The sequence below is a fragment of the Carassius carassius genome, chromosome 20 (genome assembly GCF_963082965.1).
Source record: "Carassius carassius chromosome 20, fCarCar2.1, whole genome shotgun sequence".
NCBI classification, from domain to species: domain Eukaryota; kingdom Metazoa; phylum Chordata; class Actinopteri; order Cypriniformes; family Cyprinidae; genus Carassius; species Carassius carassius.
This window is the reverse complement of record NC_081774.1, coordinates 26575187-26599195: the sequence shown is the minus strand read 5'-3', so window position 1 is coordinate 26599195 and position 24009 is coordinate 26575187. Positions and strand designations below refer to the sequence as shown.

The 24009-nt window shown below is 36.8% G+C and overlaps 1 protein-coding gene across 1 annotated transcript in view; it reads left to right on the top strand.

The window, feature by feature from the left end:
* Window positions 1-1942: 1942 nt before the first annotated feature.
* Window positions 1943-24009, top strand: part of LOC132095914 (ubiquitin carboxyl-terminal hydrolase 33-like) — a 30654-nt gene continuing 8587 nt past the window's right edge. Inside the window, exons 1-18 of the mRNA XM_059501007.1 lie at window positions 1943-1973; window positions 3594-3676; window positions 4003-4065; window positions 5807-5959; window positions 9054-9159; window positions 9250-9319; window positions 9429-9542; window positions 9643-9721; window positions 13373-13742; window positions 15028-15159; window positions 17834-17946; window positions 18550-18573; window positions 19925-20097; window positions 20882-20952; window positions 21149-21182; window positions 21264-21309; window positions 21822-22002; window positions 22336-22462. Coding sequence (XP_059356990.1) covers window positions 1943-1973; window positions 3594-3676; window positions 4003-4065; window positions 5807-5959; window positions 9054-9159; window positions 9250-9319; window positions 9429-9542; window positions 9643-9721; window positions 13373-13742; window positions 15028-15159; window positions 17834-17946; window positions 18550-18573; window positions 19925-20097; window positions 20882-20952; window positions 21149-21182; window positions 21264-21309; window positions 21822-22002; window positions 22336-22462 — 1970 coding nt within the window. The remainder of the gene's footprint in view (window positions 1974-3593; window positions 3677-4002; window positions 4066-5806; window positions 5960-9053; window positions 9160-9249; window positions 9320-9428; window positions 9543-9642; window positions 9722-13372; window positions 13743-15027; window positions 15160-17833; window positions 17947-18549; window positions 18574-19924; window positions 20098-20881; window positions 20953-21148; window positions 21183-21263; window positions 21310-21821; window positions 22003-22335; window positions 22463-24009) is intronic.

Genomic DNA, 24009 nt, shown 5'->3' with positions numbered 1-24009 from the left:
AACCCATTACAAACTAGGCATTTGTAGTAACATAATTACTGATTATAATGACGTATACTGTCTTTTTATGCATTGCATTGCATCGTGCAGCGTAAACATAAAACCATGTCTGCAGTTTTGATCGGAGAAATGACAAACAACTAGGACTTAAACAACTGTACATCAGGTTTGAAAAATCACCTGAGTTCTGTAAGTAGTAGGCCTAACGTTATGCCTATAGAACGTTGTTGGTGTAAAAAAAAAAAAAAAAAGCGCTACTTTTATCCACCATGTTAATTATTAATTTTACACATGTTAAAACGTAACTTAGTTTACTTGGGAAATACTTGCGAAAAAAAAAACGTACAGTAGCCCAGTCTAAAAATAATTTTGTAAAGCGTCCATTGAAAATACTTCGAAATTTGTGTCAGTATGAAACAATGCAAAGTATGAAACAATGCAATGTCTTTTAAACGGCATCAAAGCAAACAATATTTAGAGAGCAATATTTAGATTTAGAGAATATTTTTAGAGAGAGCGCGAGAGAGAGAGAGCGCGCGCGCGAGCGAGACAGAGGGAGAGAGAGAGAGAGAGAGAGTGCGCTTCAAACAACGCTGTCTTGCTCTCTCTCCCTCGCGCATATTAATCAATTGACACGATGGTGTCGATGTTTAAATCATTTAAAATGAGAATGTAAATCTGCTCACCCCATTTTTGTTTGTAAGAAAGAATTTGAAAGACAGAGGGTGAGAGAGAGAGAGAGAGAGTGCGCTTCAAACAACGCTGTCTTGCTCTCTCTCCCTCGCACATATTAATCAATTGACACGATGGTGTCGATGTTTAAATCATTTAAAATGAGAATGTAAATCTGCTCACCCCATTTTTGTTTGTAAGAAAGAATTTGATTAGATTTCATATCGCAATATATATCGCAGAAAGATAAAATATCGCGGCAGTTGACAACGGCACTGCAACCGTCATAGACCTAATTCAGACCAGATCTACATATAACAAGCGCTACTCTACACTGCTCAAAACTCGTGTTTGAATCATCAGTGGCAAATCCTCTAAATATGAAAACATACAGCATTATTTGTCAGAACACCGGCATTATAGGCTACTCTCCCAGAAAACAGTCCTCGTCCTCAGTAAAATGCGGTGCACACATCTGAATATTTGGTTTGAACTTTTCTGAAACATTGCTGTAAATACAACTTAACCACTGATTTCTAGTTGTGTCCTCTTTTGGAAGGCCAAAAAGCAATACTAGCAAATAGGAAATATGTTAACAATACTACAGCAAGAATAAAAGTAACACCACCTTTCTTTGCGTGAACATTTGGGCGATGTTATGCAAATCTTCCTACACAGTGTCGTAGATGTGGGGGCGTGTTTAAAGGGTCATGAAACCCCAGACTACTAGGTGTTTTTTGTGTTGCACATCATAGAAGACAATGTTAGCATCCAATAATTTTAACTGTTGGAGAAAACTGGTTAATTTTAAAGGGATACTCCACCCTAAAATTAACCATTTACCCCCATGTCGTTCCAAACCCGTAAAAGCTCTGTTCGTCTTCGGAACACCATTTAAGATATTTTGGATAAAACAGGAAGGCTTGAGACTGTCCCATAGACTGACAAGTAAAAAACAGTGTCAAGGTCCATAAAAGGTACGAAAAATCGTTTTCAGAATACTCCATCTGCCATCAGATGTGCAATCTGGGTTATATGAAGCAATGGGAACACTTTTTAGAAGTGAAATAGGGCTGTGCAAAAAATCGAATGCGATTTTCATGCGCATCTCGTCAGTAAATCTCCTAGTATATATCCAGCACGTGCATTCAGATCAGGATTGCCAGGTTTTCAAAACAAAACCTGCTCAATTGCTTCTCAAAACTAGCCCAATCGCGTTTCGCTCAATAACATCACGTTATTGGGATTGGGGTTGCTTCGACCCGCAGGCATGAAAAACAACGGCAGACGTGGCGACATTGGTTGGCCTTTGCTACACAGAGCCATAGTTCACTGACAATCTGCACAAAATCGATTTCAAAATCGCACGCGATTCTTTGCCGATTTTGTGTAGCTTGTCCGTGAACTATGGCTTTGTGTAGTAAATGACGCTCCACTTGAACCAGTGTTGCCAAGTCCGCGGTTGTTTTTCATGTCTGCGTGTTCAAGCGTCCCCAATCCCCATAACGTGATATTAAGCCCCTAAAAGGCGAATGTTACCAAGGCAACCCTGCCAAAAAACGTGTATTTTAACCCCGTGACGCAATTTGTAATGGGGAACCCCCTGGAAACGCGATTGGACTAGTTTTGGGAAGCAACTGGGCAGGCTTTATTGTGAAAACCTGGCAACCCTGATCTGAATGCATGTGCTGGAGATATACTACTAATTACCGGAGCGCCTTTACTGATGAGATGTGCATGAAAATCGCATTCGATTTTTTTGCACAGCCCTAGTTTGAAAACTCTTGGCGTATCCTTGGCGACTGTGTAACTGTATCATGAACTGTAATCATGCTCATTGTTGTAACCTGCCAGTGACTAGCAACCGACTTCTTGTTGACACTTTTACATGCATGCCCAGAGTGCGTGAATGGTCATGTGACCTACGTTTTCGGTTATGTAGTGTAGACTGAAATCGTTTCTGAAAAGCAGCTAAAGCGCCAGTGTAAACGTGGATCGTTTTAATTCTAAAACGCTGTTTTAAAACGAAAAAGCACTAGTGTAAACAGGGCCTAAATGTCTTGCCACTTGCTTGAGCCACTTAATATATAAATCTGGAAGTCAATGCAAATGTAAAAAGCACTGAATAATGTGTTTCTTATATTTATTGCGTTTAAACATGTCTGAAAGATTGTATTACTGAACTGTGTAAAAAAAAAAATCACAATGTTGAAAAAGCATGTTGAAAAAGCATTTTTTCGGAACAATGTTTGTATTTCAAATCAAAATAATGGATAAATGTTGTGTTTGTAGTAAACAGCCATGGATTAGGTGCAGACTCCTGTGTGAAAGCACAGTGAGCACCTGCTGCTTCTGCACAGCTTGCATACCACACATGGACATCATGCGCACCGCAAACGGAGTATGTGTGGACCTCACATACAACTCACAAAATCAGGCTTGTGCTGTGTGTAAGCTATTGTGCAACAATTGCACGATTGTTCGAAATTGATCGAAAACAAAAATGCAGTGCATGATCAAACATTTAGGTGAGATAAATATATATTTTGGAAAAATGTAAAATAAAAATTCCCCCTCCACCCCTAAAATAAAAAAATAAAAAAACTCTCACAAGAGTCACCTAGGAGAGGAATTCATTAAAAAAAATATAATTCAGGCCCTCAATAAATGTCTAAAAATCTTTATTGGATCATCACTATAAATAATTCTACATTATAAAAAGATCGGTATATCTTATCGGCAGATACTGCTTTCTGTGATCGGCCTCAAACATTTTGATCAGAGCACCCCTATTTGTAACATTATAAATGTTTTTACAATCACTTTTGACCAATGTAATTATCCTTGCTGAATTTTTTTATTATTTGCATTATTTTTTTTCTGACCCCATGCTTTGAAACTGTGGTGTACATGGTACATAGACGTTAAGTGTAAATGTGTTTGTTTTCAGGGTCAGTGTCAGGACTGTAAAGTCGGGGGACCAAACCTTTGGGCTTGTCTAGAGGTAAATTATCTTTAGATTAAGTAATGTTCCTCCACAAGTTTGGTGTGTAATGGGGATGCACCGATTTTAAAATGCTGCAGCAATGGCGATTAGCTGCAAATTATTTTAACAGTAATACCTGATAACTGATAAATGGCTGATATTAAAATTATATATTGTTTTGTGTAAAAAATAAAAGAAAAAGAAAACTCTTAAATTACTTTTTATCTGTCTGGGTGAAGAAAAAAAAATCTTTGAATGGTGATGTGAAATTCTTGATTATTGAAAGCTAGTTTATAGTGAAGCCTGTAGAGTATAATTTAATTTCATGTATATCTTTCATTCAGAATGGCTGTTCATATGTAGGCTGTGGGGAATCACATGCAGACCACAGCACTGTCCACTCTCAGGTTAGTCATCTTATTCTTTGTTTCTACCGTTTCTATGTTATAATTATTCAAACTAATGCGCTTTATATTTTATTTACAGTAATTTACTAAATTGTATTGTTTAAATTTGTTTTGCACGAGTGTACTTACAGCTTAAGATGTTTTCGACCACAGTGAGTATAGCATTACAACCTCTCTTTTGTAGGTTGATATAGACAGGTGAATCTGATCCCTGATCACATGTCACTGTGGATTTCCGGTCTGTTATTCTGATTGTGACTGGAGACATAAATTATGCAATGAATCGCTGAAGTGTGATTTGAATTCCAGGCTGGCCTGTGGGTGAACTCATCTATTATTAATCAGCGCTTCAGTGGGGATCTTCCTTCCCACTAAAGCCCATTTTGATTACTCATTACTAAAATCCCATAATGCTCTCAAAACACCCTTGTGACTATGTGAGAGCGACTGAGAGAAGACAGATCCACCAGACATACTTTCACCACAATCTGCATTTGCTGCAGTAAACAAAATTCAGCCCATGTTTTTTCTTTTCACTAAGCTGTTTTCCCTTAGCAGGGTGCTTGTGGGTATAGAGAACTGCAGTGAAGATGTGTTTTTGTATGTGAACAAGGAAGTTCCCCTCACAAAAACCCAATGAGATTTTTCCATTGGCTTTTGGGTAATTGCGGAAAATACGTTTTGTGACCAATGAAAACATAAGCTTTGTTTCATAATGGTCATTTTTCACAAAAACATCTGGGTCATGTTTGCATTGTCTTCTGTTGCTGGCCATAATTCTAACGTTCGGCATGAAATAATTTCTTTAGAATCATTCATACATGTAACAATCAGCCGAGAATTCAACAAATAGTTTTAACCTGGCTCAGAGGAAGATAGAAATCATGTGTTTGTTTGTCTTTGATTATGGGATGGTACAAGACTTATAACTTTACAAATAGATGTTGAAAGCATAAATGCTACAAAATGCAGATCGTATTTTGTAAGGAAGTGTGCTGTGCTAGTGTCAAAAAGCAGGAATTTTGATATCAGCACCTCAAAATGAGTAGTTTTTTATTATTAGTTTTTTATTGTGTAAATTGCCAGGATCATGAGTGCATTGGGTGTAGCACAATTTATTTTGTAGATTATAATTAGAATTCATATGGATATGAGCATGTACAACATCCTATCTATCACTGAAATGGTCGAAATAGCCGATTTTGGCAGGGTTTGTATTTTGGTGCAGCTCTCATAAGTGTTTTAACTCGTCCTGTCTGGCTGCAGTTGCACCAGTTCTGGTGCCGCAGTTAAAGCCAATCCAGACACGTGAATAATGTAGAGACCCCTTAGCCCCTGATGTGTGCATGCCTAGGCTTCACATCACCACTTCCCCCTAAATCTATACTGTTTTGTGAGAGGTTAATAAAAAACGGGTTCACAATAAAGCTTCAGTGTAGAATCTGACATGTTTTAAATCATTCAAAACTATTAAAGCCATTTAAAGATTTAAAAAGAGCCAATGATTTTTCCATAAAAAAAGCAACTGTGGGGTGAGTACTGGTTGATTTTAGTTGTAATATTTATTGGGATATTATCAAAATGTATACCAGGATGTGAACCCGGCCCCCGTGCAAGCTATAAAATTACACCACTAGACTCATGATTCACAGTCAGCAAATAGGTAACTGGCATTAAAAAAAAAGAATAATAAATTGGGGATTTTTATTCAAATTTTCTGTTTTGGCTTTTTTACTTCCAGGAGACACGGCACAATCTGACGGTGAATCTGACCACTTTGAGAGTGTGGTGCTACGCCTGTACCAAAGAGGTTTTCCTGGAAAGAAAACTGGGTCCATACGCACACTTGCCCAGCGCTACCAAGCCCATCTCCCCAGTACAGACTCCCAGCCCGGTCAGAACTCTTATGCAACTTCCTGTGCAAAGCAATTCTCTTTTATATTCAAAACATTGCCTTTGCTATTTAAACATGACTTTACAGGGGTTCCACGGGGTCTTAATATAATTTAGTTGTATCAAATTTAAGGTCTTAAAAAGTCTTAAATTGTACAAGAAAGTCTTAATTATGATTTCAAGAGGTCTTAAATTTAGTGGCGGGAAGATCACAATTGCGATATGGCTGAATGTGACGATTAAACTTTAATAGGCTAATGTTTATGATTTCATTGAATGTACATGAGTACATGTACATGAGAAAACGTAGTTTTAATGATGTGCGAATTTGATATTATGAGTATGTTGCGAAAAGCAAACACAAAACACACCTACACAGGTGTGGTTAGGTGATGAAGTCTAGTAGGTTAGACTAGTGTGCGTGTTCGCACATTAAAATGCATTTAATTGCATATAGTTAAAGAGTAACTAAACCCTAAACCAACTTTTTTTAGTTAATGATCTATAAGAATGGGGCTTTATTAGTGCTGTTCATTGATTCGAGTAACTTTTTTGACATTTGAGTGTAAAGTGTTTTAATTCTACAATATATGGTGTAAAAACATCTGAGTGCTGCCCTCTTCAGGTTGAACGGTGGCTACTGCAGTTGATTTTTCCTATTGGATGTTGCGGTGGCAGGTGACGTAAGCAGTGGCAGGTGACGTAAGCAGTTTCCAGCTCACCACGCCCTTGGCAGTATAAAACCATCTTGTTCCATGAAAATCACTGTAGTGAGTCAGGAGTTGGAATTGCGAGTATTGAAAACGATAAGGATAGACTATTATAGCATCTATTTAGCATATCAATTATAGAGTTATTTATATCTTCAAGTTAGCGTAGATTTATCTGTATTTAGTACAGTGGTCAGGATGGTACGGAGGTGTGTTGCTGGTTGTGACAGCACTGCTGGACTGCATAGTTTTCCAGCAGACTTTAAAATTAGGCGCCAGTGGTTGCATGCATTTGGCCTGGAAGACCGTGAGTTCCCGCCTAGAGCTCGAGTGTGCAGACTGCATTTTACACGGGGTTGCTTCTCCAACGCAATGGAGGTGGAAATGGGATTCTCCACACAGCTCGCGCTGAAAAGCGACGCGGTGCGGGAGTTAAGACCGCAGTTTGAGCCAGCGGCTCGAATTGATATGAACAGACACCTCGACATCCTCCACTTCAGGTGAAAGTGGGGGAGAAAAGTCCTCTACTTCAAATGATCGCTCTGTTGCAAAGCTACTTGCGTCATTACACTCACTCTCCATTTTAGCGTCTCTGACAGCAGCTGTCAATCAATCCGTCACTGCGGGTCTCAGGATCACGCCGCACTCGCTCAGCCCCGCCCTAGGTTCGTCCCCTCTATCTCCGCTGTGATCTGCCCAGTTTTCAGCATTTTTCAAATATTGTCAGTGGGTGGAGTCAGGCTCTGACCAGGGGTTTAGTTCCCCTTTAATATTACATGAAGAGTGCCGTTTTTTGTTTGTTTTTTTTTCTCTACAAAAGCAAGCATGATTACAAATGTGATATTGATTTCATACAACATAGTAGAATAATATAAACAAGTAGTTAATATTAAGAGATTACGTTTTAGACATCATATTTCTTGTTTTAATTTTAAAATGCTAATAATTCAAACACAGCCACAGTGCTGTTTTGCTCTTTGAGCAACAGCACGCTGTTTTGTTCCTGAATGAATCAACCGTTTAAATGATTTGGTTCAATTGTGATTAATAACTTATTACTCGGTGACTTACTGCCACCTACTGGCAGTTTTAATTTCACATTTAAGGTGTCTTTAAATTTTTTTTATAATTTCAAACATCAGTTTTCAATATTTTATGTTTAAAATATCCGAACATTATTCATGCATTTGTAACTGCAGGTTAAGGTATTCAATGTCCCTCCGAGCCACATTAAATAGTGTGTAAATGCATGTAAATGACACATCTAATGCAGCTTCTGTGTTTCCTCTGCATGGTAACAACCCAAGTGCAAGAGTCTGACTTAAAAGATGTTGCACACTTTTAGAAAAAAAAAATTACTTAAAGGTAAAAATGCCCATAAAACTTGATGGAAATTTATATTACTGCTGTGAACTGACCACATGGAATATGAACAGCTGTCCACAGTAGTCCTTAAGGTATCAGCACAATAACACACTCAGCAAAATATTATCTAATTATCGTCATCGATAAAATCCCGGGATATTTTGGAGAGATTTTTTTTTTTTTTTTTTTTTTTTTTTATAAATATCACACACCTCTAATTTGTTATTTAATTGATATAATAATTCATTGATAATAATTGTTTAAATGAGTATATTAATACTTTGGACTTTAAAGGCTGAAATGTAAAGTTTATTGTTTTATAAAACTTGTAAACTCTGAACTGTAAATTATCCTTTTTACATGTAATTTTATGTTACTTTATATGGTACTATAGACATTGCCCTACCCCGCTCATATGGTATTAATTTTATGTGTTCAGGTCTTAAAGGTCTTTATGGCCTGGTTTCATAGACAGGGCTTAGCCTAAACCAGGATTAGGCCATAGTTCAATTAGGACATTTAAGTAATTTTTATAAACATGCCTTAGAAAAAAACATTACTGGTGTGCATCTTGAGACAAAACAAAGGCACTGATATATTTTAAGATCAATCAGTACAAGTTTCTTTCATTTGAAACAACTCAGACTTGCATTTTAGTCTAGGACTAGGCTTAAGCCTTGTCTGTGAAACCGGGGGAAAAAGTCTTAAATTTGAGCTTAAAAATCCTGCAGAAATCCTGCTATTATTTGTTTGCATAGAAGACAAGACCAGTCACAGTCTCAATATGCAAATATATGTAAGAGTAAACACCAATCACAATTCAGTATGTAAATTTTGTCATACTTTTTGTCAGTTATATCAGTGGTGATGGAAATTTGTTTTAATTAAATTGAATTAAAATTGATTTTGAGATTGCAGGTTTTCTGAATGTTGTTTAGGGACACACAACTACAGTTTTTTTTTTTTTTTGCAAAAGCTGTGCTTTTGCTGATATTCTTCCATTGTCTTTCTGGTTTTCAGGACCCCAAAGCTCCTGGGAGCCCCACCTCGTTGAGAGTTTCTCCAGCAGGAACCTGTGATGACCTGGATATGGAGACGGAGGAGGAGGATGAACTGAGGACCAGAGGTCCTTCTTCTCTCATGTCTGGTCTTCTGTGCATTTGCTCTGCATTCCACACTGGCAGTCTGAACCTTTGTGATCTGTTCCTCCTCACAGGTCTGACTGGACTGAAGAACATTGGCAATACCTGCTACATGAACGCAGCTCTCCAGGCGCTTTCCAACTGGTAAGAATCCAAGTTATCAATAGTGTTTTTATCTTAGTGTCCTAATTGTTCTCTTTCAGTCTAGTTTTGCTCTGATTTAGTCAATCTCTCTTTCTGGATTATCTTCTAGTCCTCCACTGAAACAGTTTTTTCTGGACTGTGGTGGTCTGTTGAAGACCGACAAGAAGCCAGCGTTATCCAAGAGCTATCAGAAACTCATCACAGACCTTTGGCACAAAAACAGGTACATTCCTCTATTGCCATTTCCTATTTTTATGGTATTGTTTCCCTATCTGCTATTTTTATTAATTTATTTAACCTTCTTTGCTCTTTTGTGGCTGCAGGAACTCCTATGTTGTTCCTACAAATCTATTCCAGGGCATTAAGGCTGTAAATCCAATGTTTCGTGGTTATTCTCAACAGGTATGCTTTCTTACATTAATTTGTTAAAGCATTAGGGATTCACAGATATAAAAATGAGGTTTGGGGGATATTACATTTACCAGTGTTATTCAATTATTAATGATTTTATCAGTTAGAAGATAGCAAGGGTAATCTAAATGTTTAGTGTTCATGCACTTTTGTCTTGTAATATTGACAGTTAAATATACAGTATTGACTATGATATGATAATATGATTGGCTGTTAATGATATGATACCAACCATTTGTGAAATGTTTTTTTATGCGTGTTTGAATTGATAGAGTAAATGTCTTTTGTGCAGAATTTTTTTTTGACAAATAGGTCGTTTTATTTTAAGGTAATTGTAGTATTTTATGTGATTACATTTTAAAAGCTTGATTAAATTGTTGTTTAATGAGTTCATGTAATTAACACAGTTTTTTTATTTTTTAGATTTATTTATGGTGTTTTATGAATTTAATTTAGATAGGACAGTATAGGTCGACAGGAAGTGAAGCGGGCGAGAGAGAGAGGGGGTGGGATTGGGAAAGGTCCGCAAACTGGGACTCAACTCGGGATAGCCGAAGCGCAATTGTGCTGGACGTCGATATTACCACAGTTTTTAATGGTGAATTTGTATTAGATCTTAAAACACAGAATCCAGAAAAAAAACTAAAAAAGGACAATTTCATAGGCTATATTATTGTTAAAAAGTATACATAATTAAATTGTTAATGTTTCATGAATTTAGTTGATCAAATATGCATTTTGGTTATTCTGATTTAATAAAACTCTTACACTGGTATCCAGAATAAATACAACATAAAACACAGAGTTAGGGAAAAAATAAATCTGATTTCATAGGGCCCTAGAAGTCTTATTAAAATAATTTTTCATATAGGCTCATCCGGACCAGCCTAACATAGTTTACCAGTGGTGTGAGTTTGACTTTCTGTTCAGTTTACCCAGTGGCAGATGAGTTCAAACTCAAATGATCCTGCTTGCTGTGGGACTTTCATCAGAGAGAGCCTCATTCTCACTTCGCTATTTCTCCTTTTCACACTTCTTCTTATAATACTTTGTCCTCTAGCTGCGTTTAAGAAAACCAATTTTTATTCTTGATGCTGAGAGATTCTATTCTCTTATATGGGGCACAATCTGATTCAGAGTTTCTCTAGATGTTTGATCACCTCCAACCACTGGAAAACATCCATTGTCATGCCTGGCTGGAGAGGAAGGTCGTTTGGAGAATTAGTGTTGACATGAATGGGCCATCATAGGCTGTTCAGAGACTGTAGGAAACATCAGTCTCATTTTCAGGCTCACTTTCATGAAGCCCAGATAGTCCGTGGACTTCTGTAGAGGGGACATTCATTCAGAGTCAATGAATGCCTTGTTTTAAAGTCATACTACAAAGTATAAAGAGAAATGGGCATTAATACCACCAATTGAATACAGCCAGGAAAACTTTTGTCCTTGTACTGCATTGACATAATACAGCGATGGCCTTCGTGTCCTGTTGTTGGAAACTTGTTTGCCTACCAGGTTTCTTAATACCGGGTTGTTAGAATGCCAGTTGGCCACGTTGCCATGTGGATGAGCCAGTAATGACTAATCTTCTCATAAGCTTCAGCTGTTCCTATGGCGTTGGGGTCCCTGGATAATCTGCGTTATACAACGAGAGTCTCCATGCGTGTTGCATTCTTTTGATAATGCCTGGAAACATTTGGTCAAAGAGTTTGTGGTAGTCAGTGCACATGCCAGAATATATATAATAGTCATTATTTTCTGGATGATACATTAGTACTTTAATCTTGGAAACCCCCTATTATTGGAAAGCTACATTTACAGAATATTTTATGGTCCGCTGTTAATAATACAGAGACATGGACATGACAGGAACAAAATTAGTGGTCGGCCGATATTGTTTTTTTGACTGCCGATGTCAATATCTTGGAAAGCAGGGTGGCTGATAAGCATGCGATGTGGACACGATATTATGATGTTCCAGAGCATATGCATGACTGCCAGCCTTACAGTCTTACTGACCATTAGAGTGAGAGCACCTCCGTTCTCCCCAGTCAGCACTGCTATAACCAACTGCAAGCTTCAAAATGACAGACAATGATCAAAAAAGGTAATTTGCAAGAGCTGCGTCACAACGCAAGAATTAAGGATCAAGAGCTCCCTTAAGTTCAAAGTTTAAAGCATTCAATTGACATGGACCGACTGTAACACAGAGAACACGCGACCATGCAGGATAAGTTTGTGAAATTAAATGTTCATTAGCCATTCAAAGATTTGTTTAAATGATAAATGCGTATTTGCTTATTGCTGACAGGCAAACAAGAAAGTAATATAATGTTTGCCTTTCTATTATTAACAATATAAAAGCAATCGTTATAATACTTTTTGTATACATGAATTCCTTTGTTTAACTGTTCTATCTGATTATTAGACAGACTTCTATCTGTCTACTATCCGTATTACACAGAACTGTTAACAACAACAGTAAACAAGAGAGAGAATGGGAGCACTGTGTGATCAGGCACTACCGCTGTCAGCGCCATCAAAATAAAAGTCTCGCTTCGAACAAATCAGCCAAGCAGAAAAACGTATCGGCCAATGCCGATATTTGAAAAATGCCAGATATCGGCTGATATATCAGTTAGCCATTAAACAAGATATTGTGGCCATTAATTTTTCCCCATAATTGTAAATAAATTGTAGTTCTAAAATAAAACAAGGTAACACATTAATAAAATAGAAACACAGATAAATAAATCATGGCAATGTATTCTTAATTTGTGGCCACTATATCTATGTAATTTGTTGGGCATCATAAAATAAGGTGTGCCAGGAACTAGAAATATTTGATATTGCATGGTTACATCCACACCACTAGGTGGCAGTGTGAGTCCAAGATACTGCAATAATGACCAGTGCAACATAAACATTACTTATAAAGTGTTACTTTTAAAGTCCGTTCACATGAAAAATTATACTAAAAAGATAACTAATAATATCTGTAGCATTTGTCTGCTGCTTTAAATGGTAAAGCTCTTTAAAGTCAGGTGGATTTTGATAGGCTATCAATATTTTTATCGTTCATCACCTGGAAAAAAGTCATTCTGAAAATCATTCCAAAATGATTTTTTCCCACGTGGTCTGACTGAACTTCCCCATTTTTATAGTTGGAGTAATTAATCAAACTTTATGGTTCTAGTTTTGGTCTTTGGCGAGTTAATTAGTTTACTAGTTTGCACTAGTAAGCAGTTGTTTGTGTTTATTAATCCTCCAGCAGCCTGCATATAAATAAAAAAAAAAAAAGGGTCATAGAGAATTCTCTAGCTCCACAATTGTAAAATGCTCTTATAGCCAGAATAAGAGATTCTCCAACTTTGAATTGCTTTAAGAAATTTTCAAAGACGTGTATTTTTAAAGTTGCTTACAGTAAATGGGAATGTTTATACTGTTTTTTTAATTGTGTGTATATTGTTATTTTTTTAATTTGCATGTTGTTGAGCTATAGGTTATGAAACCTATGCTTGTTGTTGTTACCCATGCTCGTAATTGTAGTGCTTTGGGTTAAGAAAAGTGCATAATAAATAAATTGCATTATTATTATTATTATTTAGCAAAACATGAATCAAAATCTATCTCTGAATCAAGGACTCCCAGGAGTTCCTTCGTTGCCTGATGGATCAACTTCACGAGGAGCTCAAGGAGCCCATTCCTGAGCCTGAGGGCCCAAACCAATCTGTGGTCATGGATGACAGTCCCGACGAGGACAACCACAGCCAATCAGATGACTTCCAGTCCTGCGAGTCTTGCGGCAGCAGCGATCGTGTTGATAGCGAAGGCCACAGAGTCCCAGAAGACATTAATGAAGCTGAGATGCTGATTTCAGAGAAGAATCTCATCAACAACCTGTACCGTGCCGGTTCCCATGGCGACCTGGATAAAGACGTGGACACGACCAATGAGTCGAGGCCAATAATCAGCAGCCAAGGAGCCATTAAAGCCCAGGGCCGAAATTCTGGTAAATGCAGGCTGTTACTTTTTTTCAGTTTTTTTTTTTACACCAACATGGCTCCAATAAACTCATGTTGAAGTTCTTATTTTTGTGCACTCATATTAACAGATTAAAGCATTCACACAGCACACGGTTGCAGTCCAGCAATGAGCTCTATGAGTGTTGCGTCTGCAGCAGTGCAGAGATTGTTTCCAATACAGAGTTTCCTGTGCTACACATGTGAAGTAAAGTGACAGCACATTGTTTGCGGTACATAAGAACATGGATTGACACAAAAATTTAGTTATTACACCATAAATGCATATGATTAAAATCTGCTGTGTTTCACAGTCAACACATATGGCTTTTTAAAGAACACTAAACAAGGCAATAATAGATGACACTCATGGAGGTAGGAAAACAAAGTTCTTTATGAACCGAAAGATTTAATAAAGATTTAAATACAAAAGAAAAGGCAGTAGAGCTGACTGTTTCTGTCTATGGTAAGTTTTAATTTAGATTGATTGTGATAACATAACATTAAAAGTCATTTAAATATTTTGCCACTTGCTTGAGTCACTTAATATATAAATCTAGAAGTAAATGAAAAAAGTAAAAAGTATTGAATATGTTGCTTATATTTATTACGTTTAAACACATCTTTTAAAAGACTCTGACTGAACTGGAAACAAAAAAAAATGGATAAAAGTTGTGTTTGTAGTAAGCAGGCATGGATCAGTAGTGGACTTCAGTTTGAAAGCACAGTGTGTGTGAAGCTGGCGTACAAGGCTGCCTCACATACAGCTCATGAAATCAGGCTTGAGCTGTGTGTAAGCTGTTGTGCAACAACTGCACGATTATAAAAAGAAAAATTCATTGCATGATCAAAAATTTTGGTCAAATAAAATCAAATGAAAAGTCTCCCCTCACAATAGGACAATTCTTCCCATTTTCAAAAATGAAATTCAGGCCCTGAATAAATATCTAAAAATCCTGATTGGAGTACCACTATAAATAATTCTACATGATAAAAAGAAGGCTTAAAAAGATTGGTATCGGCATACTGGCTTAATAAATCCTGATCGAAGCGCCCCTAATGGATATGGTTATGTTTGCACCAGCTCTGTAATTCTGCATTCCAATATGTTCATGTTTTTTACTCATGTCAAACATTGACGGATAATTTGCAATTGCAAGCTTTTTTGAACAATTGAAATGGACTACAAAATACCTTCATTATTGCCAGATTTTTGAAGTAGTTTTGCTTGCTTTTATTGACAGACTTCTTTGTTTCCACCTTATTCAGACTCAAACCCTGAAATCCAGCTCAGCAGTACCATCAGACCACACAGTCCAAATGGAAATGAGGGTGTCACATCTAGATTGTCCAGCAGTCCCCCCAAATCCTCAGTGTGGCCAAACCTGAGCTCTACTCACAAGAAAGGTACCAGAATTTGAGTAGGAAGCAGTTCGGGACAGTTTAGGAGTTATGTACTAGTTTAATTAAATGTATTCATTAATGATGCACTGAAATGAAAATTTAAGGATGCACTTTGCTATAAAACAAAACCAACAAAAAAAAATTCATACAGGTTTATTTCATGGTGTAACTACTAATGAGAAAAATATAATTGGTTCATGTGCTGCTTGAACTGAGGCTACAGTGATCTGTCATGCCATGTTAAAGGGTATCAGAACCACATTTATTGTTTGTATTTTGTGATTAAAGTTAGAGAATTTGAAAGCTGAGACTTTTTCATATTAAAGTTAACAAAATACAAAGCTCATTGTGATTCTTGGATGGCAGCTGTACCTCCAATAATGTTTAGTGAAGTTTGTGCATCAATGGAAAACAGCATAGACTAAAAGATTGATCTTTCGATTTTAGAATCCATACCAGTATTGATTAAAAATGAGAAATATATGGTGTTAATCCAGCTCTAGCATCCACACAGCTGACATGTTTACCTATTGTAGTTATCCAATTTTGTCAGTCAAAACGTGGCATCATAGAAAGTTATTTAAATGTTAAGGCTTGTTCACACTGGGACGAATATCGTGCACGATTATTGCCAACATTTAATGCCTTGTGACTAAACAAAGGTTGCCAACGCAGAAAACGCAAGGTGTTAAAGCGTACTTTTTTTTTTTTTAATTCCTCTGGCTAATTTTTTTGGTTTGACACTGCGTTGAAAACTGGCTGACCAATGAGACTGGCACTTTTGTACACATTCCTGGAGCTGCTAAAGTTACAGTAAAACATAACTTGGTGGCACTCAAGCACAAAAAAGTCTTACTAAACACATTTGAAGACGAAGAGAAAGTAAGTAGACCTAGAAGATGCATCAAGGCATGATGAATGTAGACCTGCTGAACACAAAGAGCTTTATGACAAACACGACAGCAACTACAAAAATCTTATGGAGAGGAATTGCAGATCAAATAGGATTTGATGTGTACCGGGGTATTTCTGTTTTTCATTAAGCGCCATCTAATGTCAGGGAGTGAATTTGCACGTTCACTTGGCTTGTCGTCTATGGAAAGCCAAAAGGGGAAAAAACCTTTAAGTTTAATCACTATTAAAGCTAGAATGTCCGCTAATGTGTTTATTGTGGTGGTGCTTTTTTTTTTGGTCATTTAGTGTTTCTGTGAAAAATGGGAAAACACTATCAATTATACTATGAATTATATTAAGAACAATATAAACCGCACAAAGGATTAACAAGCTGCTGAATTCATGATGCGATTTAAATTTTCTTTTCTCTTTGGAGTGTTTCAAGCTCTTGGTGAATAAAGAATTTCTGTGAAGTTGCAAAGACTTAGGTCTCAAATCCAAAGAGATATTCTTTATAAAAGTTGAGACTCGTCCACGCCCCCCTGAAACGGCTCGTTCGAACACTCCCCCACATATCTACATCAGTATGTGTACTTTACATAACGCCCAGATGTTCATGAATTGGCTTTCACTGTGGATGAAGCGGCGCCCAGCCTGGGGTCGTCACATGTAGTTGCTTCAAGACCAAGTTACGCTCCTTCGTAGAATCTGCCTGCCGCACCATTCTCAAGCCGCCTGCCTCTACTCACTTAAGCCGGCCGTGGCTCACTCTTGGCCTCTGGCCTCTGCTCACTCAAGGCCATGGTGTGTGACGCTGTTTCGTTGAGAAAGCAAAACTTTGTTTTTTGCCTTCAAAAAAAGAAAACATGACTAGAAATCATGTTTATATCACGTTTATAATGGGTTTTATGTTTTTGTCTCGTCGCTCTGGCCGGACAAGGCTTCATAATATGTTAAGAGGTGTAACATTTCAGTCTCGCGCTTGAGGCATTCGGCCAATCACAATGCGCTGGATAGCTGGCCAATCACAGCACACTTCAATTTTCAGATAGATGAGCCTTGTGAAAATCGACACATTTCAGAAGGCGGGGCATAGAGGAGAAACATTAATGTACAGTATATGGGAAATAATGTGTTTTTTTTTTTTTACCTTAAATTGCATAAACACATTTCATTACACCAAATACACAAAATAATGTACTTTTTAGCAGCATCATATGACGTCTTTAATCATATTGTCAGTCTGCATTCGCTCGAGCTGATTTGCTGAAATCAAAACAGGGACAATAATAGGTGAGCACCAGCCAATGCGATTGATGTTTGTGCATTAGCTCCGCCTACTACCGGAGAACTACCAAAGTTCTTAAAAGCTGAAGAGTTCCAAGGGTATTCTGTTATTTTTATCGGAAAACACAACATAGAATATTGTTTACTTGTAAGATTTTCGTAAAGCGACGACGAGTTGTGCGCCTTCACACTAGAGTTTAGGGTATGTCAAACACAGGTGCGCTGCGCATCCATTAAGATGAACTGAAAAATATCACCTGATGGAGAGAGGAACTATAAAGCTCTCAGTCACTTGTTCGACGAGTGAAAATATAACTGTGCTAAACTTTTATTTCACACACTGGCAAGTAAAATCAAAGAATTTATTAGCCAGTGGCTAATATTAGACATCATTTAGTCGCCCAGGGTGAACATTTAGTCACATATGCGAGTGATTTACTCACAATGTAGAGGGTTGAATTGATTCTAAAATGGTTGTGATATGTAATGTTGACAGTACCCTCGTTCACTCCACCAAAGAGCAAGCGCCAGAGGAAATATCGCAGCATCATCTCTGAAGTGTTCGACGGCACCATTGTCAGCTCAGTTCAGTGCCTGACCTGTGACAGGGTGAGTGATCGGTGTGTTTTTCAACCTAAAATGCCCCCAAATAACCTCACTTCAATAAACAAACTGAAGTCAAGCTTTGATTCTTCAGTTGGGAGAGAAAGGTACCTAATTTTAAAACCCACAGAGGTCTGAGTGTGGATATGCTGTTATTAAAGCACTTTATTCTTGGAGTGAGAGCTTCTGTGAGCATTGAGATCAAATTAATAGTTGTCATAATGTTTCTCTTGACTAAATTAGCGTATAAATGGTATTTTTTCTTATTTTTTATTAATACTTTTATTCAGCAAGAGGTAAAGAAATTGTTCATAAGTGACAGTAAAGAAATGTATCATGTTACAAAAGACTTGCATTTCAAATAAATGCAGTTCTTTTGAACTTGTTCATTAAAGAACACAGAAATACAATTTTCATGGTTTCCACTAAACTCTTAAGAAGTACACCTGTTTTTTCATGCATATTAAAAGGATTTCTGAAGGATCGTGTGACACTGAATGCGGAAGATTCATTACAGGAATAAATTATGATTTAAAATGTATAAAAATAGAAAGCAGTTTTTAAATTGTAAAAATATTTCATAATATTACTGTTTTTACTGTGTTTTAGATCAAAGAGGTAAAAGCAGCCTTGGTGAGCATAAGAGACCTTTTAAAAACCTTTAAAACAATAATAGAGTTGAACACAAGTGTTTCTTATATATTTTATATTATTTTTGATTGTCATGTGCAAAATTATTTGTTAATCGTGTGAAAAAATAATCATACTTTTAGTATTCACTTCATTGTCATTTTCTACTTATGTAGTTCGTTCACGAACATAAGTAATTTTGATATTAATATCAGCATTATTTGCATTATAAAAAATTGATAACACTTTATTTTCAGGTGTCTTAGTGTAATTATACATTTAAATACTGAGTATTATTACTTAACTACATATACTCTATAGTATCAGGGTTGGGTATCGTTTGAATATCGTTTGATTATCGATTCCAATTCTGCTCATCGATTCCTAGTTTCAATTCTAATAAGATAAAAAATTCAATACAAAAAAACTAAGTCAAACATTTAGATGTCAAACATTTATTTTTGTTTCTTTTTACAAAGCATTCTGTTGCAGCTGAATAACATGAGCAAAAATCAGCAGCCTACAGAACACTGCAAGAGGAATTTTGCCTGCTTTAAAAAAAAAAAAAATACCACAGCAAAAACAACTAGATTAATATAAATTGAAAATATTAAAGCGTTATACAAGTAAACAGTCAGTAATAATTAGGAACAAACAAATCAATAAATAAGATTAATTAAAGTTATTAAATATATCTAGTCAAGATCACTGAATGATTTTTTTTGTTCTTTGATTAACATTTATGACAGACAGCGCGTCTTTTTCCACCAAAAGGACGCAGCGCTTAAAATACTGTAATTTTTAGTAATGTTTTCTGCATACTGGTAGATAAATATGAAAGAAGTAAGTTTTGGCCCAGGACAACCTTTTCTACAGTGGAAATACGAAGAATGGTCGGAGAACGGCCGCTGATCTCGGTGTACGCAAACATGCAAACAGGGCACAAGTTCTTTTCATTCCTGTAATTAAATAGTTTTAAAACACATTAAAGTGTGAATGCAGAAATCGTTAAGCAGAATCAAAATGAACACATCTTGTCGAATAACCGGTTCTTGGAAATTTGGAACCATCTTTCGATACCCAACCCTACTCACTATATGATTAGGGTTTGACTTCAGGTTCCTTGCATGTAATTATGCATATGTTTTGATATTATAATAGTAAGTATATGTAACGTGTAACAAGGACACCTTAAAATAAAGTGTTACCGAAAAATGCTCAGCTATAATAGAAGAAAATGGACATTTGAGCTATTTTGCAGTTCTTTAATGGCTTTATTGTTTATGACAGTAGTTGCAGTTACAGAATAGCATTTTAAATTATGCTGCTCTGTTATTTTTCCTTCCTTTCTCAGGTTTCGGTGACTTTGGAGAACTTCCAGGACATCTCTCTGCCTATCCCAGGGAAAGAGGACCTTGCTAAGCTGCATTCTTCCTCCCACCAGACCGCTCTAGTCAAGGCTGGTTCGTGTGGAGAAGCCTACGCCCCTCAAGGCTGGATTGCATTTGTCATGGAGTATATCAAGAGGTGTTTTGCTGACTTTTTTTCTTGTGTGAGACTGTTCCCTTGTGAAAAAATCCACTGAAGCATACTTTTAAAAAATAGCTGCGGTAAATTAAAATATATTATATTTTACATTAAGATAAAATGCAGTTAGTTGAATTTAAGAATGTGTTTTTGACCCATTCAGTAGGATTGAAGTACTTCTTTCGATGTAATTTCATCATGTATTATTCTATTACACTTGAAATATGAATGTATTGATAAGCATCTATGGTGCCCTAAACTATATTTAAATCAATTATATTTGAACTTGTATATTAATTTATTAATTTTATTAATTTGCAATTACACGTTTTATATTTAAAATATTAGATATAATATATGAACTTTTATTGTAATGTTAAACAACACACTACAATTAAAATTATAAGCAATTACTTTACATGTGCTTTATGTATTGCTTTTAAGCTTGACAAACTGTACTTAAGTCTGTTAAGAACCAGTCATAAAAATTGTACTCTTAATAGGGTATTTATTTTATTATTAATTAATTCATATTATATTACTGCAGTTACAGTTTTTTTTTTTTTATGTATACTTTTCGGATTTCAAGTACACTACAAATGCACATTCAATACAATTAGGTACATAAGGGTATATTAAGTGGCGCCCTGAGTCATTATGTCCAGAAAATATAATATAATAAGTATTTAGGCATGTACATAACATTGTATCATTGTAAAGAGACTTACCATGTTTGTTTTGAATGATTGACTCTCACTGTTTATTTCTGCTCATTGATTTTTAGTTGGTTCTGGGGGCCTGTGGTCACGCTGCAGGACTGTCTGGCTGCTTTTTTTGCAAGGGATGAACTAAAAGGTTTGACTTTTTTTCCCTTCCTTTCTCTCTCAAAGCGAAGTTTCAATCAGTAGGACCTTTTGGATAAATGATTGTGCTGTTCTGAGTCTCAGATCTAGAAAAAGAAGATGAATATGGATATCTTCATGGCATTTGGTGTTAATATTTAACATATCAGTAGTGTAATTCTTACTGGTTGTTGTTGTTTTTTTTTCAGGAGACAACATGTACAGCTGTGAGAAATGCAAGAAGTGAGTATGAACTTGGAGAGCTTATTGAAGATGATGGTTGCAGAAATTTAAGTGTTAATGTTGACTCTTCGGTTGTTTCAGGTTACGCAATGGAGTCAAATTCTGCAAAGTTCAGAGTTTGCCAGAGGTAGGTACACAGATGAGCTATTGAGGTTTTTACACAGGGTTAGGGACCACATTATTCTTTTTCAGAGTTTGAAAAGACATCAGATTTACAAAGGAAGTCTACAATGTATTGGCCTTGTACCAAGTCTGTCTGAAAGGAACACAAAACCTGGGCCTTTGAGCAATAATAGTAATATAATGGGTAATAAGGTCTGGTGAGTCATCTGTTTCCTACATCCAGTGGATTTACGTTTGGAGTGAGACTAAGAATGCCTTCAAAATAATATCTGCTGCCGTCTGTCTGGTAAATATGCTCGGGGACCTGAAATGGCAAGAGCAGCCATCTTATGGGAGTCGTTAGATCTGCTGATTCTTCAGTACATCTTTTTACTGGGCCACCATGATCAAAAACCTCAACTGGTAGTACCACAGTCATGCGGTACAAATTGCCCAAGTAGTTATATTTTCATATGAACAGGCATGGCAGGTTTTTATTTTTGGAAACCGTCTGTTGAAATTCTGTCTCCCCAACAGATTCTGTGCATTCATCTCAAGCGCTTCAGACATGAACTTATGTTCTCCACCAAAATCAGCACTCATGTGTCCTTCCCTTTGGAAGGCCTCGAAATGCAGCCCTTCCTGGCCAAGGACGGCTCCGCCCAGACCACCACCTATGACCTGCTGTCAGTCATCTGTCACCACGGCACTGCCAGCAGTAAGTCTTATAGACCAGGGAGATGGTCATAAATCTTGTTTTCTTACTATAAATTCATGTATTATTTGCATCAGTTACACAAAGTAATATAAATTATTATTGTTTATATATTTTTTGAGAAAAAAAAGAACATTTTAGAAATAAATGTAATAAATTATTGTGATTTATTTTACATTACTGTAAGTGGTTTCAGGTAGTGAAAGTTGTTTTATATTAATTCCATAATAGGCAAGTGGGAACAGGAAATGATCGATTCTGATTGGGACACACATTGCATACACAAGCACCACAGCACAGTGTGTGTGTTATTTTTAATGTGATTTTTGCTTTAAGGTGGCCACTATATCGCCTATTGTCGGAACGAGCTGAACCAGCTGTGGTACGAGTTTGATGACCAGAGCGTTACTGAGGTGCCTGAGTCCTGTGTTCAAAACGCTGAGGCATATGTACTCTTTTACAAGTAAGCCCATTTACAAACCAAGATGTAATTATAGCTCCTAACATTTATTCTATTAACGTCCCTCATATAACCTTTCAAGCATAATCTTTAAAATTCTATTATAACATGAATATATATGATATAATAAATACCGCATTTTTCGTACTATAAGTCGCACCTGAGTATAAGTCGCATCAGTCCAAAAATACGACATGATGAGGAAAAAAAACATATAATTCGCACTGGACTATAAGTCGCATTTATTTAGAACCAAGAACCAAGAGAAAACATTACCGTCTACAGCCGCGAGAGGGCGCTCTATGCTGCTCAGTGTAGACTACAGGAGCACTGAGCTGCATAGAGCGCCCTCTCGCGGCTGTAGACGGTAATGTTTTCTCTTGGTTCATTTCTCTCGGTTCATGTCAAATTAATTTTGATAAGTCGCACCTAACTATAAGTCGCAGGACCAGACAAACTATGAAAAGAAGTGCGACTTATAGTCTGGAAAATACGGTAACTGTCAATTTTGGCAATATTTCAGTTGCGTTTGTATGTACTGTATTTTTCGGACTATAAGTCGCACCTGAGTATAAGTTGCATCAGTCCAAAAATATGTCATGACGAAGAAAAAAACATATATACGTCGCACCGGACTATAAGTCGCATTTATTTAGACCCAAGAACCAAGAGAAAACATTACCGTCTACAGCCGGAAGAGGGCGCTCTATGCTGCTCTGTGTAGACTACAGGAGAACTGAGCAGCATCTCTGGCAGCATAGATCGCCCTCTGGCGGCTGTAGACGGTAATGTTTTCACTTGGTTCATTTCTCTCTGTTCATGTCAAATTAATTTTGATAAGTCGCACCTGACTATAAGTCGCAGGACCAGCCAAACTATGAAAAAAAGTGCGACTTTTAGTCCGGAAAATACGGTATATATGCGTGTGTGTGTGTATCCTCTTTTTAAAGGAGTCATGACCCACAATTTTCACTTTTCCACGAGAATCAATGTATGTTATGATTGCCTAACGATTATACACTGGCCGGGAAGCCGATATTTAAAAGTGAAGCGTTTGTTTACCTCAGGGTTTGTAAAATAGCCCACGTGCACGCGCACTCAAATACGAGATTTTGATTTCTTCCCCGTCTTGACGTTCCTTCAACCCTTCCACTGGTTTATCGTTACGTGTTTGTGCTAAACATTGTACGCCGAAATCCTTCACAAATTTGGGGCAATATCAGGCGAAGTTGGCATCGAAGCTCGGGAAAAGCGACATTCCAACAAAATTGCCTGCAATTGAAACGGTAAGACTGTGTTTTTATTGCTCTACTGTGTGTAACAAACAGCATAACTGCTAATGCGGCTATTGTATGCTATTGCGTCTGTCACTAGACAAATAAACGAAAGACTGGAGGTGAAGTAATTATTTATGTTCCCTGTAAACGGACTGCAAAAACTGACTTTTGACTGCATTAAAATGATTTCTTAATTCAGAATATGATCAAGATTGCGTAGGTTGATGTGTTCAGGGAATTTGCCAGTTAATAGTAACATTTAAAGCCCCTTAA